Genomic DNA, 22369 nt, shown 5'->3' on the forward strand with positions numbered 1-22369 from the left:
ACATCTCTAACCTCTACAGGGGGGGATCAGCAGGCCGGTGACCAGTCACAGATCACTGACCATGTCTCCAACCTCTACAGGGGGGGATCAGCAGGCCGGTGACCAGTCACAGATCACTGACCATGTCTCTAACCCCTGCAGGGAGGGATCAGCAGGCCGGTGACCAGTCACAGATCACTGACTACATCTCTAACCTCTACAGGGAGGGTTCAGCAGGCCGGTGACCAGTCACAGATCACTGACCATGTCTCCAACCTCTACAGGGGGGGATCAGCAGGCCGGTGACCAGTCACAGATCACTGACCATGTCTCTAACCCCTGCAGGGAGGGATCAGCAGGCCGGTGACCAGTCACAGATCACTGACTACGTCTCTAACCCCTACAGGGGGGGATCAGCAGGCCGATGACCAGTCACAGATCACTGACCATGTCTCTAACCCCTACAGGGGGGGATCAACAGGCCGGTGACCAGTCACAGATCACTGACCATGTCTCTAACCCCTACAGGGGGGGATCAACAGGCCGGTGACCAGTCACAGATCACTGACCATGTCTCTAACCTCTACAGGGAGGGATCAGCAGGCCGATGACCAGTCACAGATCACTGACCACGTCTCTAACCCCTACAGGGAGGGATCAGCAGGCCGATGACCAGTCACAGATCACTGACTACATCTCTAACCTCTACAGGGAGGGATCAACAGGCCGGTGACCAGTCACAGATCACTGACTATGTCTCTAACCTCTACAGGGAGGGTTCAGCAGGCCGGTGACCAGTCACAGATCACTGACCATGTCTCCACCCTCTACAGGGGGGGACCAGCAGGCCGGTGACTAGTCACAGATCACTGACTACGTCTCTAACCTCTACAGGGGGGGATCAGCAGGCCGGTGACTAGTCACAGATCACTGACCATGTCTCTAACCTCTACAGGGGGGGATCAGCAGGCCGGTGACCAGTCACAGATCACTGACCATGTCTCTAACCTCTACAGGGGGGGATCAGCAGGCCGATGACCAGTCACAGATCACTGACCATGTCTCTAACCTCTACAGGGAGGGATCAACAGGCCGGTGACTAGTCACAGATCACTGACCATGTCTCTAACCTCTACAGGGAGGGATCAACAGGCCGGTGACTAGTCACAGATCACTGACCATGTCTCTTAACCTCTACAGGGGGGGATCAGCAGGCTGATGACCAGTCACAGATCACTGACCACGTCTCTAACTACTTCCCTCTGCAAGCTTCAATGTTTTGAATCTCTGATCAGTTTAAGTTTCTGTTTTTACCGCCTGCCTTCGTTGGTGCCTGAGGTGGACCCTGTGTGTCCCGGGACTGCGGTTTAGTAAATGGAAGGAACAGCTTCACTTCCCTGAACCCAGCCAGGCTGTCGCTGAGCTGCTGTGCGAGGCTAGGGTGGGGAATGTAAAATGCTTGGGATCGCACTCTGTACCACTGCACTTACCGGCTTAAAGTTTAAATTTGTACCTGTGTAATAATAAAAGCACTTGCTCCACAAACTGCAGCTGTGTGTTCACTCTACCCAGTCCCAGACTCTGGCACAGAGACTACCAGGAACTCTGGGAGCAACGAGATCAGGGATGATATTTAAACAATTCTCATCACCCCTGTGACCAGTACAATACTGTCGGTGACTCCCAGAGCAGCCAGTGACTCACACTGGCCTCATCATCCCATCTGGATGAAAGTTGCATGTTCACCCTGAGCTGTTACTGTTTTACCATCACAGTGCCCCCCTCTGCTGACTCAGTGAGATCTTGCCTTGCCTCCTGCTCTCGTGTCTAGAGTAGGCCAGTGGGCTGGTTACACTACGTGCAGTTTGAGAGAGCTCCCTGAGTCCTGGGACAGACCAGCCACAGGTTCCACCTCCATCAGGGGCAGCCACAGTGTGCCCTCTGCTTGTATCTGCAGGGACTGGACAGTGACTCTACCCTGCCAATCGAAAACCGCATAATCACTGGCTCCTGGCACAGCCTCTGAACTGAGGGAATGTTGTTACAATAGTCCTTGAAAGATTGGGAAAGCCACAGCCAAGAGCTCGCTCCAACCTGTCAGCAACTTGGGAATGACCTTTGGAGACAGCCCTCTTGACTAATGGCCCAAGACCTCCATGGCAGCAGTGTGGGATGGCAGACACCAACCTGCTCCTGGTCTATGGCTCTCTTAGGAGCATCGCTGGGTGTGTGGATTATTATAATACTGAGCTATTTGGACGTCCCACACCCATGATGGTAAATGTATAATTATGGAGGACCGAAGGACAGATTTGCTGAGTTGGTGCCCACGGGGAGGTACCTGGCCCATTGGGAACATGGATCTGAAGATTACAGGTGCGCTGTCCTGTACTGCCACCCTCTGTAACTGCTGCTGTCATCCAAACACCAGTCCAGTAAGATGTGAAGTGCTCGGAGTAGCCCCAAAGTTGTGTCAGCCAAGTTACCATTCATCATGTGTGAGCCCAGACGGTGAGTATTGGCAGGCTATTCAACTGTAGAAGCATCACAGAGGAGCCTGATCTTGTCCCCGTACAACCTCCACCCACACATTTACCCAACAGGAGCTAAATCAGGACATGATGCAAGTCAGCGGATAATGGGGAACCGTGGCAGCTTCTCTCCCTCGATCGGGGGAGGGTGGAAGGCCGAAGACCAATTGCAGTTCTCATCTTGAACCCACCACTTTCTGACTCAGAGGCGAGATAAAACCAACTGTGACACAAACAATAACTGGGCAGTGAGGGGTTTCAAGTTATAACGTAGCTTTTCCACCAGTAATTGTGGCAATAATTCGGAGAAGCCGTTTCCAGCCTTGTGCTTTGGTGAATATACACACTGAACGAGGACACTGGGTCTAATTGGGCTACAGTGTGGAAACTATTTATTGAGAAGTGAGGCGATCCATAGTGAAAACATGATTTCATTCATTGTGGAATTGAGGCAACTCATTGGCCAGAATGACTTTGTGCTCAGTTCCTTTCTCTGTAATTGTTGCAAGGTACACCACTCCTCCACTCGAGCCGTCTCTCCCAATGGCCAGTGCAATAGCTGTAATAGAGAGAGAACATGATCAGTGTCGTTAGTGCCCTCATTACCACCAGCAGCATTGGGCAGAGCCGTCCGCTCAAACACACAGCATCATTTCCCATTGGCCCAGAGACTCCCAGCCATAGGTCTGGAGCTACACTCCTGATGGTCGACTGCTGCTGGGAGGGGGAGATGGGGGAGGGAGATTAAACTGAACCTGCTCAACCTTTCTCCCTAAAGCTACCCCCAGGAGTTCTGCAAACCTTCCAGTCTACCAAGGGTCCTGGCTCAAGCACTCACACTGGGTTCAATAGGGAGATTAAATGGGTGGATTTTGACGAGTGATGTAGATGGAGGGGTGAACTATACTCGATGGAACTCTCTTTTCCTGCCCTTCATCATATGTTCAATAGCGAGGCGGGAGGCTGGAGACTCCCCTCTTGCCTCACGGTAAGACCTACACAGGGCCTGCGCTTACTGCAAACCCCATGTAGTGCACCCATCTGGGGAAACCCGGCAAATCTCAAGCGAGTGAGGTGGATTCAGGGTGTTCTGAGTGTTCCCTGGGTGCAGTGAAGAAGAAAATCACTTTCCTGTTAAACTGTGTAAAATCAGCCTCAGAGAACGGGTAAGAGTGAGATTAGGAAAGGGTCAGGGAGATAGTGAGACACTGGGACTGTGTAAAATCAGCCCCAGAGATGAACGGGTAAGAGTGAGAATAGGAAAGGGTCAGTGAGATAGTGAGACACTGGGACTGTGTAAAATCAGACCCAGAGAGGAACGGGTAAGAGTGAGAATAGGAAAGGGTCAGTGAGATAGTGAGACACTGGGACTGTGTAAAATCAGCCCCAGAGAGGAACGGGTAAGAGTGAGAATAGGAAAGGGTCAGTGAGATAGAGAGACACTGGGACTGTGTAAAATCAGCCCCAGAGAGGAACGGGTAAGGGTGAGAATAGGAAAGGGCCAGTGAGGTAGTGAGACACTGGGACTGTGTAAAATCAGCCCCAGAGAGGAACGGGTAAGGGTGAGAATAGGAAAGGGTCAGTGAGATAGTGAGACACTGGGACTGTGTAAAATCAGCCCCAGAGAGGAACGGGTAAGGGTGAGAATAGGAAAGGGTCAGTGAGATAGTGAGACACTGGGACTGTGTAAAATCAGCCCCAGAGAGGAACGGGTAAGAGTGAGAATAGGAAAGGGTCAGTGAGATAGTGAGACACTGAGACTGTGTAAAATCAGACCCAGAGAGGAACGGGTAAGAGTGAGAATAGGAAAGGGTCAGTGAGATAGTGAGACACTGGGGCTGTGTAAAATCAGCCCCAGAGAGGAACGGGTAAGAGTGAGAATAGGAAAGGGTCAGTGAGATAGTGAGACACTGGGACTGTGTAAAATCAGACCCAGAGAGGAACGGGTAAGAGTGAGAATAGGAGTGGGTCAGGGAGATAGTGAGACACTGGGACTGTGTAAAATCAGCCCCAGAGAGGAACGGGTAAGAGTGAGAATAGGAAAGGGTCAGTGAGATAGTGAGACACTGGGACTGTGTAAAATCAGCCCCAGAGAGGAACGGGTAAGAGTGAGAATAGGAAAGGGTCAGTGAGATAGTGAGACACTGGGATTGTGTAAAATCAGTCCCAGAGAGGAACGGGTAAGAGTGAGAATAGGAAAGGGTCAGTGAGGTAGTGAGACACTGGGACTGTGTAAAATCAGACCCAGAGAGGAACGGGTAAGAGTGAGAATAGGAAAGGGTCAGTGAGATGGTGAGACACTGGGACTGTGTAAAATCAGTCCCAGAGAGGAACGGGTAAGAGTGAGAATAGGAAAGGGTCAGTGAGATAGTGAGACACTGGGACTGTGTAAAATCAGCCCCAGAGAGGAACGGGTAAGAGTGAGAATAGGAGAGGGTCAGTGAGATAGTGAGACACTGGGACTGTGTAAAATCAGACCCAGAGAGGGACGGGTAAGGGTGAGAATAGGAAAGGGTCAGTGAGATAGTGAGACACTGGGACTGTGTAAAATCAGCCCCAGAGAGGAACGGGTAAGAGTGAGAATAGGAAAGGGTCAGTGAGATAGTGAGACACTGGGACTGTGTAAAATCAGCCCCAGAGAGGAACGGGTAAGGGTGAGAATAGGAAAGGGTCAGTGACATAGTGAGACACTGGGACTGTGTAAAATCAGCCCCAGAGAGGAACGGGTAAGAGTGAGAATAGGAAAGGGTCAGTGAGATAGTGAGACACTGGGACTGTGTAAAATCAGACCCAGAGAGGAACGGGTAAGGGTGAGAATAGGAAAGGGTCAGTGAGATAGTGACACACTGGGACTGTGTAAAATCAAACCCAGAGGGGAACGGGTAAGGGTCAGAATAGGAAAGGGTCAGTGAGATAGTGAGACACTGGGATTGTGTAAAATCAGCCCCAGAGAGGAACGGGTAAGGGTGGGAATAGGAAAGGGTCAGTGAGATAGTGAGACACTGGGACTGTGTAAAATCAGCCCCAGAGAGGAACGGGTAAGAGTGAGAATAGGAAAGGGTCAGTGAGATAGTGAGACACTGGGACTGTGTAAATTCAGACCCAGAGAGGAACGGGTAAGGGTGAGAATAGGAAAGGGTCAGTGAGATAGTGAGACACTGGGACTGTGTAAAATCAGCCCCAGAGAGGAACGGGTAAGGGTGAGAATAGGAAAGGGTCAGTGAGATAGTGAGACACTGGGACTGTGTAAAATCAGCCCCAGAGAGGAACGGGTAAGAGTGAGAATAGGAAAGGGTCAGGGAGATAGTGAGACACTGGGACTGTGTAAAATCAGCCCCAGAGAGGAACGGGTAAGGGTGAGAATAGGAAAGGGTCAGTGAGATAGTGAGACACTGGGACTGTGTAAAATCAGCCCCAGAGAGGAACGGGTAAGAGTGAGAATAGGAAAGGGTCAGGGAGATAGTGAGACACTGGGACTGTGTAAAATCAGCCCCAGAGAGGACCGGGTAAGAGTGAGAATAGGAGAGGGTCAGTGAGATAGTGAGACACTGGGACTGTGTAAAATCAGCCCCAGAGAGGAACGGATAATAGTGAGAATAGGAAAAAGTCAGTGAGATAGTGAGACACTGGGACTGTGTAAAATCAGACCCAGAGAGGAACGGGTAAGAGTGAGAATAGGAAAGGGTCAGGGAGATAGTGAGACACTGGGACTGTGTAAAATCAGACCCAGAGAGGAACGGGTAAGAGTGAGAATAGGAAAGGGTCAGTGAGATAGTGAGACACTGGGACTGTGTAAAATCAGCCCCAGAGAGGACCGGGTAAGAGTGAGAATAGGAGAGGGTCAGTGAGATAGTGAGACACTGGGACTGTGTAAAATCAGCCCCAGAGAGGAACGGGTAATAGTGAGAATAGGAAAGGGTCAGTGAGATAGTGAGGCACTGGGACTGTGTAAAATCAGACCCAGAGAGGAACGGGTAAGAGTGAGAATAGGAAAGGGTCAGGGAGATAGTGAGACACTGGGACTGTGTAAAATCAGACCCAGAGAGGAACGGGTAAGAGTGAGAATAGGAAAGGGTCAGTGAGATAGTGAGACACTGGGACTGTGTAAAATCAGACCCAGAGAGGAACGGGTAAGAGTGAGAATAGGAAAGGGTCAGGGAGATAGTGAGACACTGGGACTGTGTAAAATCAGCCCCAGAGAGGAACGGGTAAGGATGAGAATAGGAAAGGGTCAGTGAGATAGTGAGACACTGGGACTGTGTAAAATCAGACCCAGAGAGGAACGGGTAAGAGCGAGAATAGGAAAGGGTCAGTGAGATAGTGAGACACTGGGACTGTGTAAAATCAGCCTCAGAGAGGAACGGGTAAGAGTGAGAATAGGAAAGGGTCAGTGAGATAGTGAGACACTGGGACTGTGTAAAATCAGCCCCAGAGAGGAACGGGTAAGAGTGAGAATAGGAAAGGGTCAGTGAGATAGTGAGACACTGGGACTGTGTAAAATCAGCCGCAGAGAGGAACGGGTAAGGGTGAGAATAGGAAAGGGTCAGTGAGATAGTGAGACACTGGGACTGTGTAAAATCAGCCCCAGAGAGGAACGGGTAAGAGTGAGAATAGGAAAGGGTCAGTGAGATAGTGAGACACTGGGACTGTGTAAAATCAGCCCCAGAGAGGAACGGGTAAGTGTGAGAATAGGAAAGGGTCAGTGAGATAGTGAGACACTGGGACTGTGTAAAATCAGCCCCAGAGAGGAACGGGTAAGAGTGAGAATAGGAAAGGGTCAGTGAGATAGTGAGACACTGGGACTGTGTAAAATCAGCCCCAGAGAGGAACGGGTAAGGGTGAGAATAGGAAAGGGTCAGGGAGATAGTGAGACACTGGGACTGTGTAAAATCAGACCCAGAGAGGAACGGGTAAGAGTGAGAATAGGAAAGGGTCAGGGAGATAGTGAGACACTGGGACTGTGTAAAATCAGCCCCAGAGAGGAACGGGTAAGAGTGAGAATAGGAAAGGGTCAGTGAGATAGTGAGACACTGGGACTGTGTCAAATCAGCCCCAGAGAGGACCGGGTAAGAGTGAGAATAGGAGAGGGTCAGTGAGATAGTGAGACACTGGGACTGTGTAAAATCAGCCCCAGAGAGGACCGGGTAAGAGTGAGAATAGGAGAGGGTCAGTGAGATAGTGAGACACTGGGACTGTGTAAAATCAGCCCCAGAGAGGAACGGGTAATAGTGAGAATAGGAAAGGGTCAGTGAGATAGTGAGACACTGGGACTGTGTAAAATCAGACCCAGAGAGGAACGGGTAAGAGTGAGAATAGGAAAGGGTCAGGGAGATAGTGAGACACTGGGACTGTGTAAAATCAGACCCAGAGAGGAACGGGTAAGAGTGAGAATAGGAAAGGGTCAGTGAGATAGTGAGACACTGGGACTGTGTAAAATCAGCCGCAGAGAGGAACGGGTAAGAGTGAGAATAGGAAAGGGTCAGGGAGATAGTGAGACACTGGGACTGTGTAAAATCAGCCCCAGAGAGGAACGGGTAAGGATGAGAATAGGAAAGGGTCAGTGAGATAGTGAGACACTGGGACTGTGTAAAATCAGACCCAGAGAGGAACGGGTAAGAGCGAGAATGGGAAAGGGTCAGTGAGATAGTGAGACACTGGGACTGTGTAAAATCAGCCTCAGAGAGAAACGGGTAAGAGTGAGAATAGGAAAGGGTCAGTGAGATAGTGAGACACTGGGACTGTGTAAAATCAGCCCCAGAGAGGAACGGGTAAGAGTGAGAATAGGAAAGGGTCAGTGAGATAGTGAGACACTGGGACTGTGTAAAATCAGCCGCAGAGAGGAACGGGTAAGGGTGAGAATAGGAAAGGGTCAGTGAGATAGTGAGACACTGGGACTGTGTAAAATCAGCCCCAGAGAGGAACGGGTAAGAGTGAGAATAGGAAAGGGTCAGTGAGATAGTGAGACACTGGGACTGTGTAAAATCAGCCCCAGAGAGGAACGGGTAAGTGTGAGAATAGGAAAGGGTCAGTGAGATAGTGAGACACTGGGACTGTGTAAAATCAGCCCCAGAGAGGAACGGGTAAGAGTGAGAATAGGAAAGGGTCAGTGAGATAGTGAGACACTGGGACTGTGTAAAATCAGCCCCAGAGAGGAACGGGTAAGAGTGAGAATAGGAAAGGGTCAGTGAGATAGTGAGACACTGGGGCTGTGTAAAATCAGCCTCAGAGAGGGACGGGTAAGGGTGAGAATAGGAAAGGGTCAGGGAGATAGTGAGACACTGGGACTGTGTAAAATCAGCCCGAGAGAGGAACGGGTAAGGGTGAGAATAGGAAAGGGTCAGTGAGATAGTGAGACACTGGGACTGTGTAAAATCAACCCCAGAGAGGAACGGGTAAGGGTGAGAATAGGAAAGGGTCAGTGAGATAGTGAGACAATGGGCCTCAGAGAGGAAAATCAGCCTCAGAGAGGAACGCAAATTCAATGCAGCCGAGAAGGGATGAAATAAATTGCCAATTAACCCCAGCCACACCGCGCGTTCTCACCGTTAGTTACAAACTGCAGGCACTCGGCCCTGCTCATTCCAGCTTTATAAGCAGCATCGAGATATCCATAAATGTAGACACTCCCCGAGCCACCGACTGCGAACGGCTGTCTGATCAGCATCCCTCCCAGAGTGGCGTAGACCTGGATCGGAGACATACACAGCACAGCTCAGCAACACTTCCAATATACTCTGGGTGAGATTTTGGTCTTTCCTGCCCGGACGTTAAGCTTCAGCTGGGCCGAGCGGCGAGAGTGGGATCTGGCGGGAGGATCACACACCTGGACCAGAACCTGCTGCATTTTGCTCCCCTTCATTTCAACGGGAGAAAAATCCAGCGGCTTCTGTTAGCTGAGAGCAAACCCACCGCATCCGATTTCTATGTTTCACCCCGATGATACTCAACACCCGAGGGAACGAGACCAAAATCAACCCCGTAATATCATCTAACATTACATTTCATACACTGGACTGGCGAGTGATCTAGATATGACCCCTTGCAACCTGCGGACTGGAGCCTGATCCAGAAATGAACCCTCGCTCCCCGCGGACAGGAGCCTGATCCAGAAATGACCCCTCGCTCCCTGTGGACTGGAGCCTGATCCAGAAATGACCCCTCGCACCCTGCGGACTGGAGCCTGATCCAGAAATTACCCCTCGCACCCTGCAGACTGGAGCCTGATCCAGAAATGACCCCTCACACCCTGTGGACTGGAGCCTGATCCAGAAATGACCCATCGCACCCTGCGGACTGGAGCTTGATCCAGAAGTGACCCCTCGCTCCCCGTGGACTGGAGCTTGATCCATAAATGACTCCACGCTCCCTGCGGACTGGAACCTGATCCAGAAATGACCCCTTGCTCCCTGAAGACTGGAACCTGATCCAGAAATGACCCCTTGCTCCCTGCAGACGGGAACCTGATCCAGAAATGACCCCTTGCTCCCTGCAGACTTGAACCTGATCCAGAAATGACCCCTTGCACCTTGCGGACTGGAGTGATTTTAAACGCACAATATCTGGTAATGTAGCACAGGGTCAAACAGAAATCCTTGTTACTGTAAAATGAGTTCAATGAATGGACACTAACTCCAGGTCTATCAGTCTTCGGGCTGTGGAAGAATAAACACTGGAGCCTGGAGTTCCTGCAGTGTTTCTCCGATTTCCCACCCGAACGTTAGTGGAAATGGGCTGAATGGCCTGTTCCTGTGTTGCAGACTCTAGGGGGTGGACGTTTAGCACACAACAACAAATGGTTTGGGATGGGGTGGGGGGGGGGTCAAAATGTTAAAGATCGGAACCCTGACCCCGCCCCACCTCCAATCTGGCCACTTCCGGGATTTATAGAGGCAGAGTAGCCAACCCAGAAGGCCGGTTGGCAATTTAAATCTGTAAATGAGGCTTTCAGCCTCTGATTTAACCTGCTCTGTGGATTTTATAGTGGGCAGCCGGGTTTTCCAGGCCTCTGGAAACCTGGCAGCTGAAGGCGGGGCGAGGACAGCTTTGGGGAGGAGGTTAATGCCTTTACAGCATTGCTTGTGGACCAGGAGGAGCAGGACAGCCCCCCAATTCCACAACCTGCTGCCCATCAGACACCCCCCCGCTCATATAAAGATATATGGGTCGCGGACCGGACCACCCTGCTGGGGTCGGGGAATGGAGCCCACCTGCCCGCCCCTTACAGGGTTAAGATTGGACCCCCCCGGGATCGGACACCCCCCTGGGATCGAAAACCCCCCCAGGATCGGACTACCTCAGGGATCGGACCCTCCCCCCGGATCAGACCCCCCCCCCCGGTATCGGACCCTCCCCTGGGATCAGATACCCCCTGGGATTGGACCCCCCGGGATCAGACTCCTCCTAGGATCGGACCCGCAACCCCCAGGATCAGAACGCAGCCCCCACCCCGGATCAGACCACCCCTGGGATCAGCCGCCCCCCTGCCCCCTGGGATCAGCCCACCCCCCGCCCCAGGATCGGACCCTCCCCCCCAGGATCAGACACCGCCTGGGATCGGACCCCCCCAGGGATCAGACCCTTCCCCCGGGATCAGACCCCCCCTGGGATTGGACCCACCCCCTGGGATCAGACCCTCCTCTGGGATCAGACTCCCTCCCCCACCACCGGAATCGGACCCCCCACCCCCGTGTTTCCCAGGCAAAACTCCAGACCCTCCCCCCCTACTTAACCCACCCCATTAAATATCCAGGCCTGTGTAACTGTGTAACTCTATGTAAATGGGGTAAATGTCCAGGTTTGCAGTATTTCCGGGGATTATGCTGATCATCTGGTGACGTTACGGCAGGAGATTGGAAACCCCCACAGAAATTGTTAATTTCGAACTTGTTAAATCATAAACCCAGTTCACGATATATTTCACTGGAACATATCACAGGGATAAATGTCACAAGCTGATCTAAATCGGAAGCGCACACTGTTAGCTGTAATTGTAGTTGATGCACTGCACCTGCCCTCTCTTCTTCCTGTCCCATCCAGCCACGATCAGGTGCGCTGACAACTCTTCCTTATACTTGTAGCTGATGTTCTTCACCATGGCGGCAGCAGCTCGAACCAGCGGAGCCTCTTCAATTTCAACACTGGGTGACAGAAAGGGGGAAGCCGTGGTGAGATTGGGCTCAAAGATCTGGGCACTGTTTCTGCTGTTACAGGGCATCAAGGGGTATGGGGAGAGAGCGGGAATATGGGATAGAGATAGAGGATCAGCCATGATTGTATTAAATGGTGGAGCAGGCTCGAAGGGCCGAATGGCCTACTCCTGCTCCTATTTTTCTATGTTTCTACACTCAGAATTACACCCCGACATTGAGAGCAGTCCAGGAGACTGAGACTGGCCTCCAAACCCCTGCAGACACAAGGCAGAACCTACAGAGTCTACACTTCGTCCAAGATCAGGCTCTTGTATTTGACACACTGCAATTCTGCAGCGCAGAGCAACACTACCACAGAAACTAATCGGTAAGATATGCCTTTCAGATACAGACAGGTTGGAGTGGGTATCTGCAGACTGCAACTGGGCTACTGCAGGTCAGGGAAACTCAACAGATACCTGGAACTGTACTGGGATACTGGGACCTGGAACTGTACTGGAACCGGGAACTGTACTGGAACCTGGAACTGGACTGGAACCTGGAACTGTGCTGGGACCTAGAACTGTGCTGGGATCTGGAACTGTGCTGGGATCTGGAACTGTGCTGGGACCTGGAACTGTGCCGGGACATGGAACTGTACTGGGACCTGGAACTGTACTGGAACCTGGAACTGTACCGGAACCTGGAACTGTACCGGAACCAGGAACTGGACTGGTACCTGGAACTTTACTGAGACTTGGAACTCTGCTGGGACCTGGAACTGTGCTGGAACCTGGAACTGTGCTGGAACCTGGAACTGTACTGGGGCCTGGAACTGTACTGGGGCCTGGAACGGTACTGGGGCCTGGAACGGTACTGGGGCCTGGAACGGTACTGGGGCCTGGAACTGTACTGGGGCCTGGAACGGTACTGGAACTGGGAACTGTACTGGGACCTGGAACTGTACTGGGACCTGGAACTATACTGAGACCTGGAACTATACTGAGACCTGGAACTATACAGGAACCTGGAACTGGCCTGGAACGGGGAACTGGACTGGAACCGGGAACTGGACCGGAACCGGGAACTGGACCGGAACCGGGAACAGGACCGGAATCGGGAACTGTACAGGAACCTGGAACTGTACTGAGACTTGGAACTGTACTTGAACCTGGAACTGGACAGGAACCGGGAGCTGGACTGGAACCTGGAACTGGATTGGAACCGGGAACTGGACTGGAACTGGGAACTGGACTGGAACCTTGAACTGTACTTGGATGCGGAACTGTACTGGGATGTGGAACTGCACTGGGACCTGGAATTGGGCTGGGAAGTGGAACTGGACTTGAACCGGGAACTGTACTGGAACTTGGAACTGTACAGGAACCAGGAACAGGACTGGAACCTGGAACTGGACTGGAACCTAGAACTGTACTAGAACCGGGAACTGTACTGGGACCTGGAACTGTACTGGGACCTGGAACCGTACTGGATCCTGGAACCGTACAGGGATCCTGGAACCGTACTGGGACCTGGAACTGTACTGGATCCTGGAACCGTACTGGGACCTGGAACCGTACTGGAATCTGGAACTGTACTGGAACCTGGAACTGTACTGGGACCTGGAACTGTACTGGAACCTGGAATTGTACTGAGACCTGGAACTGTACTGGAACCGGGAACTGTACTGGGACCTGGAACTATACTGGAACCGGGAACTGTACTGGAACCGGGAACTGTACTGGGACCTGGAACAGTACTGGGACCTGGAACTGGACTGGAACTGGACTGGAACCGGGAACTGGACTGGAACCGGGAACTATACTGGAATCGGGAACTGTACTGGAACCAGGAACTGGATTAGGACCTGGAATTTTACTGAGACCTGGAACTGGACTGAAACCGGGAACTGGACTGGAACCGGGAACTGGACTGGAACCAGCAACTGGACTGGAACCAGGAACTGTACAGGGACCTGGAACTGGACTAGGACCTGGAACTGGACTGGAATCGGTAACTGGACTGGAACAGGGAACTGGACTGAGACTTGGAACTGTACTGGAACCTGGAACTGGACTGGGAACTGGAACTGTACTGGAACTGGACTGGGAACTGGAACTGTACTGGAACCTGGAACTGGACTGGGAACTGGAACTGGACAGGAACCGGGAACTGGACTGGAACGGGGAACTGGACTGGAACTGGGAACTGGACTGGGACCTTGAACTGTACTGGAACCGGGAACAGTACAGGAACCTGGAAATGTATTGGGACCTAGAACTGTATTGGAACCCGGAATTGTACAGAAACCAGAAACTGTACTGAAACCTGGAATTGAACTGGAACCTGGAACTGTACAGAAACCAGGAACTGTGCTGGGACCTGGAACTGTACTGGGACCTGGAACTGTGCTGGAACCTGGAACTGCACTGGGACCTGGAACCGTACTGGGACCTGGAACCGTACTGGATCCTGGAACCATACTGGGACCCGGAACCGTACTGGGACCTGGAACTGTACTGGAATCTGGAACTGTACTGGAACCTGGAACTGTACTGGGACCTGGAACTGTACTGGGACTGTACTGGGACCTGGAACTGTACTGGAACCTGGAATTGTACTGGGACCTGGAACTGTACTGGAATCTGGAACTGTACTGGAACCTGGAACTGTACTGGAACCGGGAACAGTACTGGGACCTGGAACTGGACTGGAACCGGGAACTGGGCTGGAACCGGGACCTATACTGGAATCGGGAACTGTACTGGAACCGGGAACTGTACTGGAACCAGGAACTGGACTAGGACCTGGAATTTTACTGAGACCTGGAACTTTACTGAGACCTGGAACTGGACTGGAACCAGGAACTGGACTGGAACCGGGAACTGGACTGGAACCAGGAACTGTACAGGGACCTGCAACTGGACTGGGACCTGGAACTGGACTGGAACCGGGAACTGGACTGGAACGGGGAGCTGGACTGGAATAGGGAACTGGACTGAGACTTGGAACTGTACTGGAACCTGGAACTGTACTGGGAACTGGAACTGTACTGGAACTGTACTGGACCCAGGAACTGTACTGGGACCTGGAACTGTACTGGGACGTGGAACTGGACTGGAACCGGGAACTGGGCTGGAATGGGGAACTGGACTGGAACGGGGAACTGTACAGGAACCGGGAACTGGACAGGAACCGGGAACTGGACTGGCACCGGGAACTGGACTGGAACCGGAAACTAGACTGGAACCGGGAACTAGACTGGAACCGGGAACAGTACAGGAACCTGGAAATGTATTGGGACCTAGAACTGTACTGGAACCCGGAATTGAATTGGAACCTGGAACTGTACAGAAACCAGGAACTGTACTGGAACAAGGAACTGTGCTGGAACCTGGAACTGTACTGGGACCTGGAACTGTACTGGAACCTGGAACTGTACTGGAACCTGGAACTATACAGAAACCAATCTAATATATTACCCCCAACAACATGAGCTCTTATCTTATGCAGTAACCTTTTATGTGGCACCTTGTCGAATACCTTTTGGAAATCCAAATATACTACATCTACTGGTTCCCCTTTATCCACCCTGCTCATTACCTCCTCAAAGAACTCTAATAGATTTGTCAAACACGATTTCCCTTTCCTAAAACCATGTTGAGTCTGTTTGATTGTATTATGATTTTCTAAATGCCCTGCTACTACTTCCTTAATAATGGATTTGAGCATTTTGCCAATGACATGTTAGGCTAACTGGCCTATAGTTTCCTGCTTTCTGTCTCCCTCCTTTTTTGAGTAAGGGTGTTACATTTGTGGTTTTCCAATGCGCAAGGACTTTTCCAGAGTCTAGGGAATTTTGGAAGATTACAACCAATGCATCCACTATCTCTGTAGCCACTTCTTTTAAGACCCTAGGATGCAGGCCATCAGGTCCAGGGTACTTGTCAGCCTTTAGACCCATAAGTTTGCCTAGCACTTTTTCTCTGGTGATAGTGATTGTTTTAAGTTCCTCCCTCCCTTTTGCCCCTTGATTTTCTACTATTACTGGAATGTTTTTAGTGTCCTCTACTGTGAAGACAGATACAAAATATTTGTTCAATGCCTCTGCCATTTCCTTGTTTCCCATTATTATTTCCCCAGTCTCGTCTCGTCCTCTAAGGGACCAAGGTTTACTTTAGCTACTGTCTTCCTTTTTATATACTTGTAGAAGCTCTTACTGTCAGTTTTTATATTTCTTGCTAGTTTACTCTCATATGCTATTTTCTCCCTCTTTATTATTTTTTTAGTCATCCTTTGCTGGTTTCTAAAATTTTCCCAATCCTCTGGCCTACCACTAACCTTTGCAACATTGTATGCCTTTTCTTTCAATTTGATACCATCCTTAACTTCCTTGATTAGCCATGGTTTGTTCATCCTTCTCTTCAAGTCTTTCTTTCTCACTGAAATATATCTTTGTTGAGTCATGAAATATCTCTTCAAATTTCTGTCACTGCTTTTCTACCATCTTACCTTCTAATCTATTTTCCCAGTCCACTTTAGCCAACTCGCTCCTCATACCTTTGTAATTGCCTTTGTTTAAGTTTAATACTCTAGTTTCAGGCCCAAGTTTCTCACCTTCAAACTGAATGTGGAATTCCATCATGTTATGATCACTCTTCCCTAGAGGATCCTTTACTATGAGATCATTAATTAATCCTGTTTCATTACACATTACCAGATCTAAAATAGCCTGTCTCCTGGTCGGTTCCACAACGTATTGTTCCAAGAAACTGTCCCGAATACACTCTATGAACTCATCCTCAAGGCTGCTTTTGCCAATTTGATTTGTCCAATCTATATGAAGATTAAAATCGCCCAAGACTCACTCGGTGGAGCAGGGCCACAGAATATTCCAGCCCTGCATTTTGCTGCTGATTTGAGTTGAATGTGTAGAGCGAGCTGCAGTAAACGGGTCTCGAGCTGCTTACCTGTGCAGTTCCAGCTGGTAGTTGATGGTGTCGGCTATAGCCTGAGCGTCAGCTGCTGAACCAGACAAGGCGCAATAAATTCGCTCGTGGAGGAGTGACAGCTTGTTCATCACACGATTAACCACCGAATCCCTACAGACACACAGGCAACATCTTTAACCTCCTTTAGATCAGAACAATGGCCGTTTCCCCCAAACTATCCCACACCAAATAAAGACCCTGGGGTGAAATCGGTGCTCAGGAAACCGTTAAACAGCAGAGCCAGGTGAAGGGCCGAGGCCCAGTGCAGGACCTCACCAAGGCTGGAAAAAGCAGCAGAGATGATAAAGTGAATCAGGAAGTATTGAGGTGCTGTCCTTCGGAAGAGACGTTAAACTGTGGCCCTGGCTACCCTCTCGGGTGGATGTATAAGACCCCACTGTGGCCCTGGCTACCCTCTCGGGTGGATGTAAAAGATCCCACTGTGGCCCTGGCTACCCTCTCGGGTGGATGTAAAAGATCCCACTGTGGCCCTGGCTACCCTCTCGGGTGGATGTATAAGATCCCACGGCACTATTTCGAAGACGAGCAGGGGGGTTTTCCCCGGTCTGCTGGGCTAATATTTATCCCTCGACCAATATCATTAAAACAGATGATCTGGTCATTTATCTCATTGTCGTTTGTGGGAGCTTGCTGTGCACAAATTGGCTGCCACGTTTCCCACATTAGAACAGTGACGCAGTTCAAGAGTACTTCATTGGCTGTGAAGCACTTTGAGACATTGTGACAGGTGCGATATAAATGCCCAGTTGTATAATTTGAATGGAAGGACACAGTCACAGTGAGAAGATAGATGTAACAAACTTACCCTGCGGAGACTCGAGAATCAGAGGCAATCACCACTCCACCGTCGAACTCTATGGCAATTATAGTGGTCTGGAACAAGGAAAGTGCAGAAACATAAACCAACCTGGAGCAGCAGCAACATCAGGGCTTACCTACTGATAACACCAGCTTGCATTCCCAGAGCACCTTGAATGTAGTAAAACGGCGCTTCACCGGGGTGTTATCAGACAACTTGACACCGAGCCACATAAGGAGATATTCGGACAGATGACAAAAACCTTGGTCAAAGAGGTAGGTTTAAAGGAGGAGAGAGGTGTAGTGGGGCGGAGAGGTTTAGGGAGGGAATTCTAGAGCTTAGGGCCTCGGCAGCTGAAATCACGGCCACCAATGGTGGAGCGATTAAAATCAGGGATGTTCAAGAGGCCAGAATTAGAGGAATACAATTCTCGGAGGGTTATTGGGCTAGAGGAGGTTACAGAGATAGGGAGGGGGCGAGGCCATGGGGGGATTTGAATATGAGGATGAGAATTTTAAAATCAATGTTGCCAGACCGGGAGCCAATGTAGGTCAGCGAGCACAGGGGGTGATGGGTTAACGGGACTTGGGGTGAGTTAGGATACGGGCAGCGGAGCTTCGGATGAGCTCAAGTTTATGGAGGGTGGATGGTGGGCGGCCGACCAGGAGAGCGTTGGAATCGTCGAGTCTGGAGGTAAAAAAGCATGAATGAGGGTTTCTGCAGCAGATGATCTGAGGCAGGGGCGGAGACAAGCGATGTTACAGAGGTGGAAGTAAGCGGTCTTGGTGGTGATGGGGATATGGGGTCGGAAGCTCAGCTCAGGGTCAAATAGGACACCAAGGTTGAGAACGGCCTAGTTCATCCTCAGTGACCAGGGAGAAGGATGGAGTTGGTGTCTGGGGAACGGAGTTTGTGGCGGGGACTGAAGACAATGGCTTTAGTCTTCTCAATATTTAATTGGAGGAAATTTCTGCTCACCCAATACTGGATGTCGGACAAGCAGTGTGACAACATAGAGGCAGTGGAGGGGTCGAGCGAGGTGGTGGTGAGGTCGAGCTGGGTGTCATCAGCTGTGGAACCTGATGCTGTGTTATCAGATGATGTCGCCGAGGGGCAGCTCGTAGATGAGAAATAGGAGGGGTCGAAGGAGAGATCCCTGAGGGACTCCAGAGGTAACGGTGCGGGAGTGGGCAAGGCAGTTAATCCGATACATTCACCCTTGTTACTATGGGCTAGATTATCACTGATATTTTATATTTTAACACATTTACTGGGGGGACCTCTTCATGTTGCTGTTGTATTGCTGGTTGTACCGCAATATGAGATGGTTTCTGATGTGAGTGCAGGACTCAAACATCGGATTCCAATCTGATCAATGGCACTGAAGCTGGGCTGTGTGAGACTGCCTCGAGTAGGGGGCCTCACACCACCTGACTGTCCCACTGGATGTGACAGAACAGCACCAGGTGTGGTCCAACACTCTGACCTGCACTCCCATCTAAAGTAGCAAAGTGTTCTGCCTCCAGTGTCTTGTGTCTGTCACACCCGACACCCTGTGCCACACTGGAGCAATCACACATTACTGCCATCACTTCATTGTATGTGTAAACTTTCCACTACAATCGACGCTTATAACATCAGAAACCCACAACAAATAAACAATTTGATTAGAATTGTTATCATCACTCATTGATTCGCTGGAAAATGTTTCTGCGGTGAGGCCTACTCCTGTCTCAGGAGCCTGAGGGTCAGTTTGCTGCATTTGGCTGAAGAATCAGTTCTTCACCTGGGCTTTGGCAAGGTGCGGACAGTGTATAAGCCATGTTGAACTAATAGAGGAGGTTGTGGGCTCAAGTCCCAATCCAGAAACACAAGCCCATAATCCAGGCTGACCCTTCAGCGCAGTACTAAGGGAGTGCTGCACTGTCGGAGGGGCAGTACTGAGGGATCGCTGCACTGTTGGAGGGGCAGTACTGAGGGAGTGCTGCACTGTCAGAGGGGCAGTACTGAGGGAGCGCTGCACTGTCGGAGGGGCAGTACTGAGGGAGCGCTGAACTGTCGGAGGGGCAGTACTGAGGGAGTGCTGCACTGTCGGAGGGGCAGTACTGAGGGAGCACTGCACCGTCGGAGGGGCAGTACTGAGGGAGCTCTGCACTGTCAGAGGGGCAGTACTGAGGGAGCTCTGCTCTGTCGGAGGGGCAGTACTGAGGGAGCTGTACACTGTCGGAGGGGCAGTACTGAGGGAGCTGTACACTGTCGGAGGGGCAGTACTGAGGGAGCGCTGCACTGTCGGAGGGGCAATACTGAGGGAGCGCCGTACTGTCGGAGGGGCAGTACTGAGGGAGCTCTGCTCTGTCGGAGGGGCAGTACTGAGGGAGCGCTGCACTGTCGGAGGGGCAGTACTGAGGGAGCTGTACACTGTCGGAGGGGCAGTACTGAGGGAGCGCTGCACTGTCGGAGGGGCAATACTGAGGGAGTTCTGCACTGTCAGAGGGGCAGTACCGAAGGAGTGATGCACTATCGGAGGGGCAGTACTGAGGGAGCGCCGCACTGTTGGAGGGGCAGTACTGAGGGAGCGCTGCACTGTCGGAGGGGCAATACTGAGGGAGTTCTGCACTGTCAGAGGGGCAGTACTGAGGGAGTGATGCACTATCGGAGGGGCAGTACTGAGGGAGCGCTGCACTGTCGGAGGGGCATTACTGAGGGAGTTCTGCACTGTCAGAGGGGCAGTACCGAAGGAGTGATGCACTATCGGAGGGGCAGTACTGAGGGAGCGCTGCACTGTTGGAGGGGCAGTACTGAGGGAGCGCTGCACTGTCGGAGGGGCAATACTGAGGGAGTTCTGCACTGTCAGAGGGGCAGTACTGAGGGAGTGATGCACTATGGGAGGGGCAGTACTGAGGGAGCGCTGCACTGTCGGAGGGGCATTACTGAGGGAGTGATGCACTATCGGAGGGGCAGTACTGAGGGAGCACCGCACTGTCGGAGGGGCAGTGCTGAGGGAGTGCTGCACTGTCAGCTGCCGTCTTTCAGATGAGACGTTAAAACAAGGCCCCGTCAGCCCTCTCAGGCAGATGTAAAAGATCCCATGGTACTATTTCGAAGAAGAGCAGGGGAGTTCTCCCCTGTGACCTGGCTAATATTTATCCCTCAACCAAGATAACTGAAACAGATTATCTAGTCACTATCACAGTACACATTACGGAACACAAGAGAATCAAGCACAGTTCATGAGAGAATACAGCACATAACCTTCTCTGGGAGTGTTTGATGGGACAGTGCAGAGGGAGCTTTACTCTGTATCTAACCCGTGCTGCACTGTTGGAGGGGCAGTACTTAGGGAGTGCTGCACTGTTGGAGGGGTAATACTGAGGGAGCGCTGCACTGTCGGAGGTACAGTGCTGAGGGAGTGCTGTACTGTCGGAGGGGCCATACTGAGGGAGCGCTGCACTGTCGGAGGTGCCGTCTTTCGAATGAGACATTAAACTCTCACTATTGGACGAAGAGTTGGATGTTGTCCCCGGTGTCCTGGCCAATATTTATCCTTCAACCAACAGATTATCATTATCACATTGCTGTTGTGGGATCTTGCTGTGCCCCATAAAAGCAAAGAAGTAACAGCAGTTGAGCCAGAAAATGAAATACAGTGCCTTTCATGACCTCCCAAAACACTTTACAGCCAATGAAGTACGTTTTTTAAAGTGTACTCATGGTTGTAATGTAGGAAATGTGGCAGGCAATTTGTACACAGCAAGATCCCACAAACAGCAAAGTGATAATGACCAGATAATCTGTTTTAGTGAAGTTGATTGAGGGATAAATATTGGCCAGGACACCGGGGATAACTCCCCTGCTCTTCTTCAAAATAGTGCCAAGGGATCTTTTACATCCACCTGAGAGAGCAGATGGGGCCTTGGTTTAACATCACATTCAGAAGACGGCACCTCCGACAGTGCTGCACTCCCTCAGCACTGCACTGGAGTGTCAGCCTAGATTTTTGAACCCACGACCTTCTGACTCTGAGGTGAAAGTGCAACCCACTGAACCATGGCTGACACCTAGAGATCAGCAAGGATTTGTAAGGTCGGAAGAATGTCAAGGCCTTGGTATGGGTGCAGAGGAGATTTACTAGAATGGTACCAGGGATGAGGGACTTCAGTTATGTGGAGAGAGTGGAGAAAAGGGATTATTCTTCTTAGAGCAGAGAAAATTAAGGGGAGATTAAACAGAGCTGTTCAAAATCATTGAGGGTTTTGATAAGGCCCCAGAGACCAGGTAGGCCTCAGTGCGGAGCGAGAGTCGGCGGGAATCGCGGAGCGGCGGCTGTATAAAAGGCCCCAGAGACCAGGTAGGCCTCAGTGCGGAGCGAGAGTCGACGGGAATCGCGGAGCGGCGGCTGTATAAAAGGCCCCAGAGACCAGGTAGGCCTCAGTGCAGCGCGAGCGGTGGCGGGAATCGCGGAGCGGCGGCTGTATAAAAGGCCCCAGAGACCAGGTAGGCCTCAGTGCAGCGCGAGCGGTGGCGGGAATCGCGGAGCGGTGGCTGTATAAAAGGCTCCAGAGACCAGGTAGGCCTCAGTGCGGAGCGAGAGTCGACGGGAATCGCGGAGCGGCGGCTGTATAAAAGGCTCCAAGAGACCCAGGTAGGTCTCACTCAGTGCGGCGCGAGCGGCGGCGGGGATCGCGGATCGGCGGCTGTATAAAAGGCTCCAAGAGACCCAGGTAGGTCTCAGTGCAGAGCGAGCGGCGGCGGGAATCGCGGAGCAGTGAGTATAAAAGGCCACAGAGTCCCAGGTAGGTTTACTCATCTCCAATCTCCGAACTCAGAGGGAAGGAGAGAAGTAAAAAGTAATCGAAGTGTGACATCACCAGAAAGCAGGTAAGTGATTGGTTGGTGAGTATTTCTCTCTTTTTAAACCTT

General features: G+C 51.3%; 1 protein-coding gene across 1 annotated transcript in view; it reads right to left on the reverse strand.

Moving 5' to 3' along the window:
• Positions 1-2874: 2874 nt before the first annotated feature.
• The window catches only part of LOC147095545 (proteasome subunit beta type-9-like), a 35091-nt gene continuing 15596 nt past the window's right edge, over positions 2875-22369 (reverse strand). The window contains exons 2-6 of the mRNA XM_085974668.1: positions 17456-17523; positions 16609-16740; positions 11518-11647; positions 9054-9195; positions 2875-3069 (exon numbers count right to left, since the gene is read on the reverse strand). Of these exons, the coding sequence (XP_085830794.1) occupies positions 2942-3069; positions 9054-9195; positions 11518-11647; positions 16609-16740; positions 17456-17523 (600 nt within the window). The 3' untranslated portion in view covers positions 2875-2941. The remainder of the gene's footprint in view (positions 3070-9053; positions 9196-11517; positions 11648-16608; positions 16741-17455; positions 17524-22369) is intronic.

The sequence above is a fragment of the Somniosus microcephalus genome, unplaced genomic scaffold (genome assembly GCF_052327205.1).
Source record: "Somniosus microcephalus isolate GS21.2 unplaced genomic scaffold, FLI_Smic_1.0 unresolved_chr1, whole genome shotgun sequence".
NCBI classification, from domain to species: domain Eukaryota; kingdom Metazoa; phylum Chordata; class Chondrichthyes; order Squaliformes; family Somniosidae; genus Somniosus; species Somniosus microcephalus.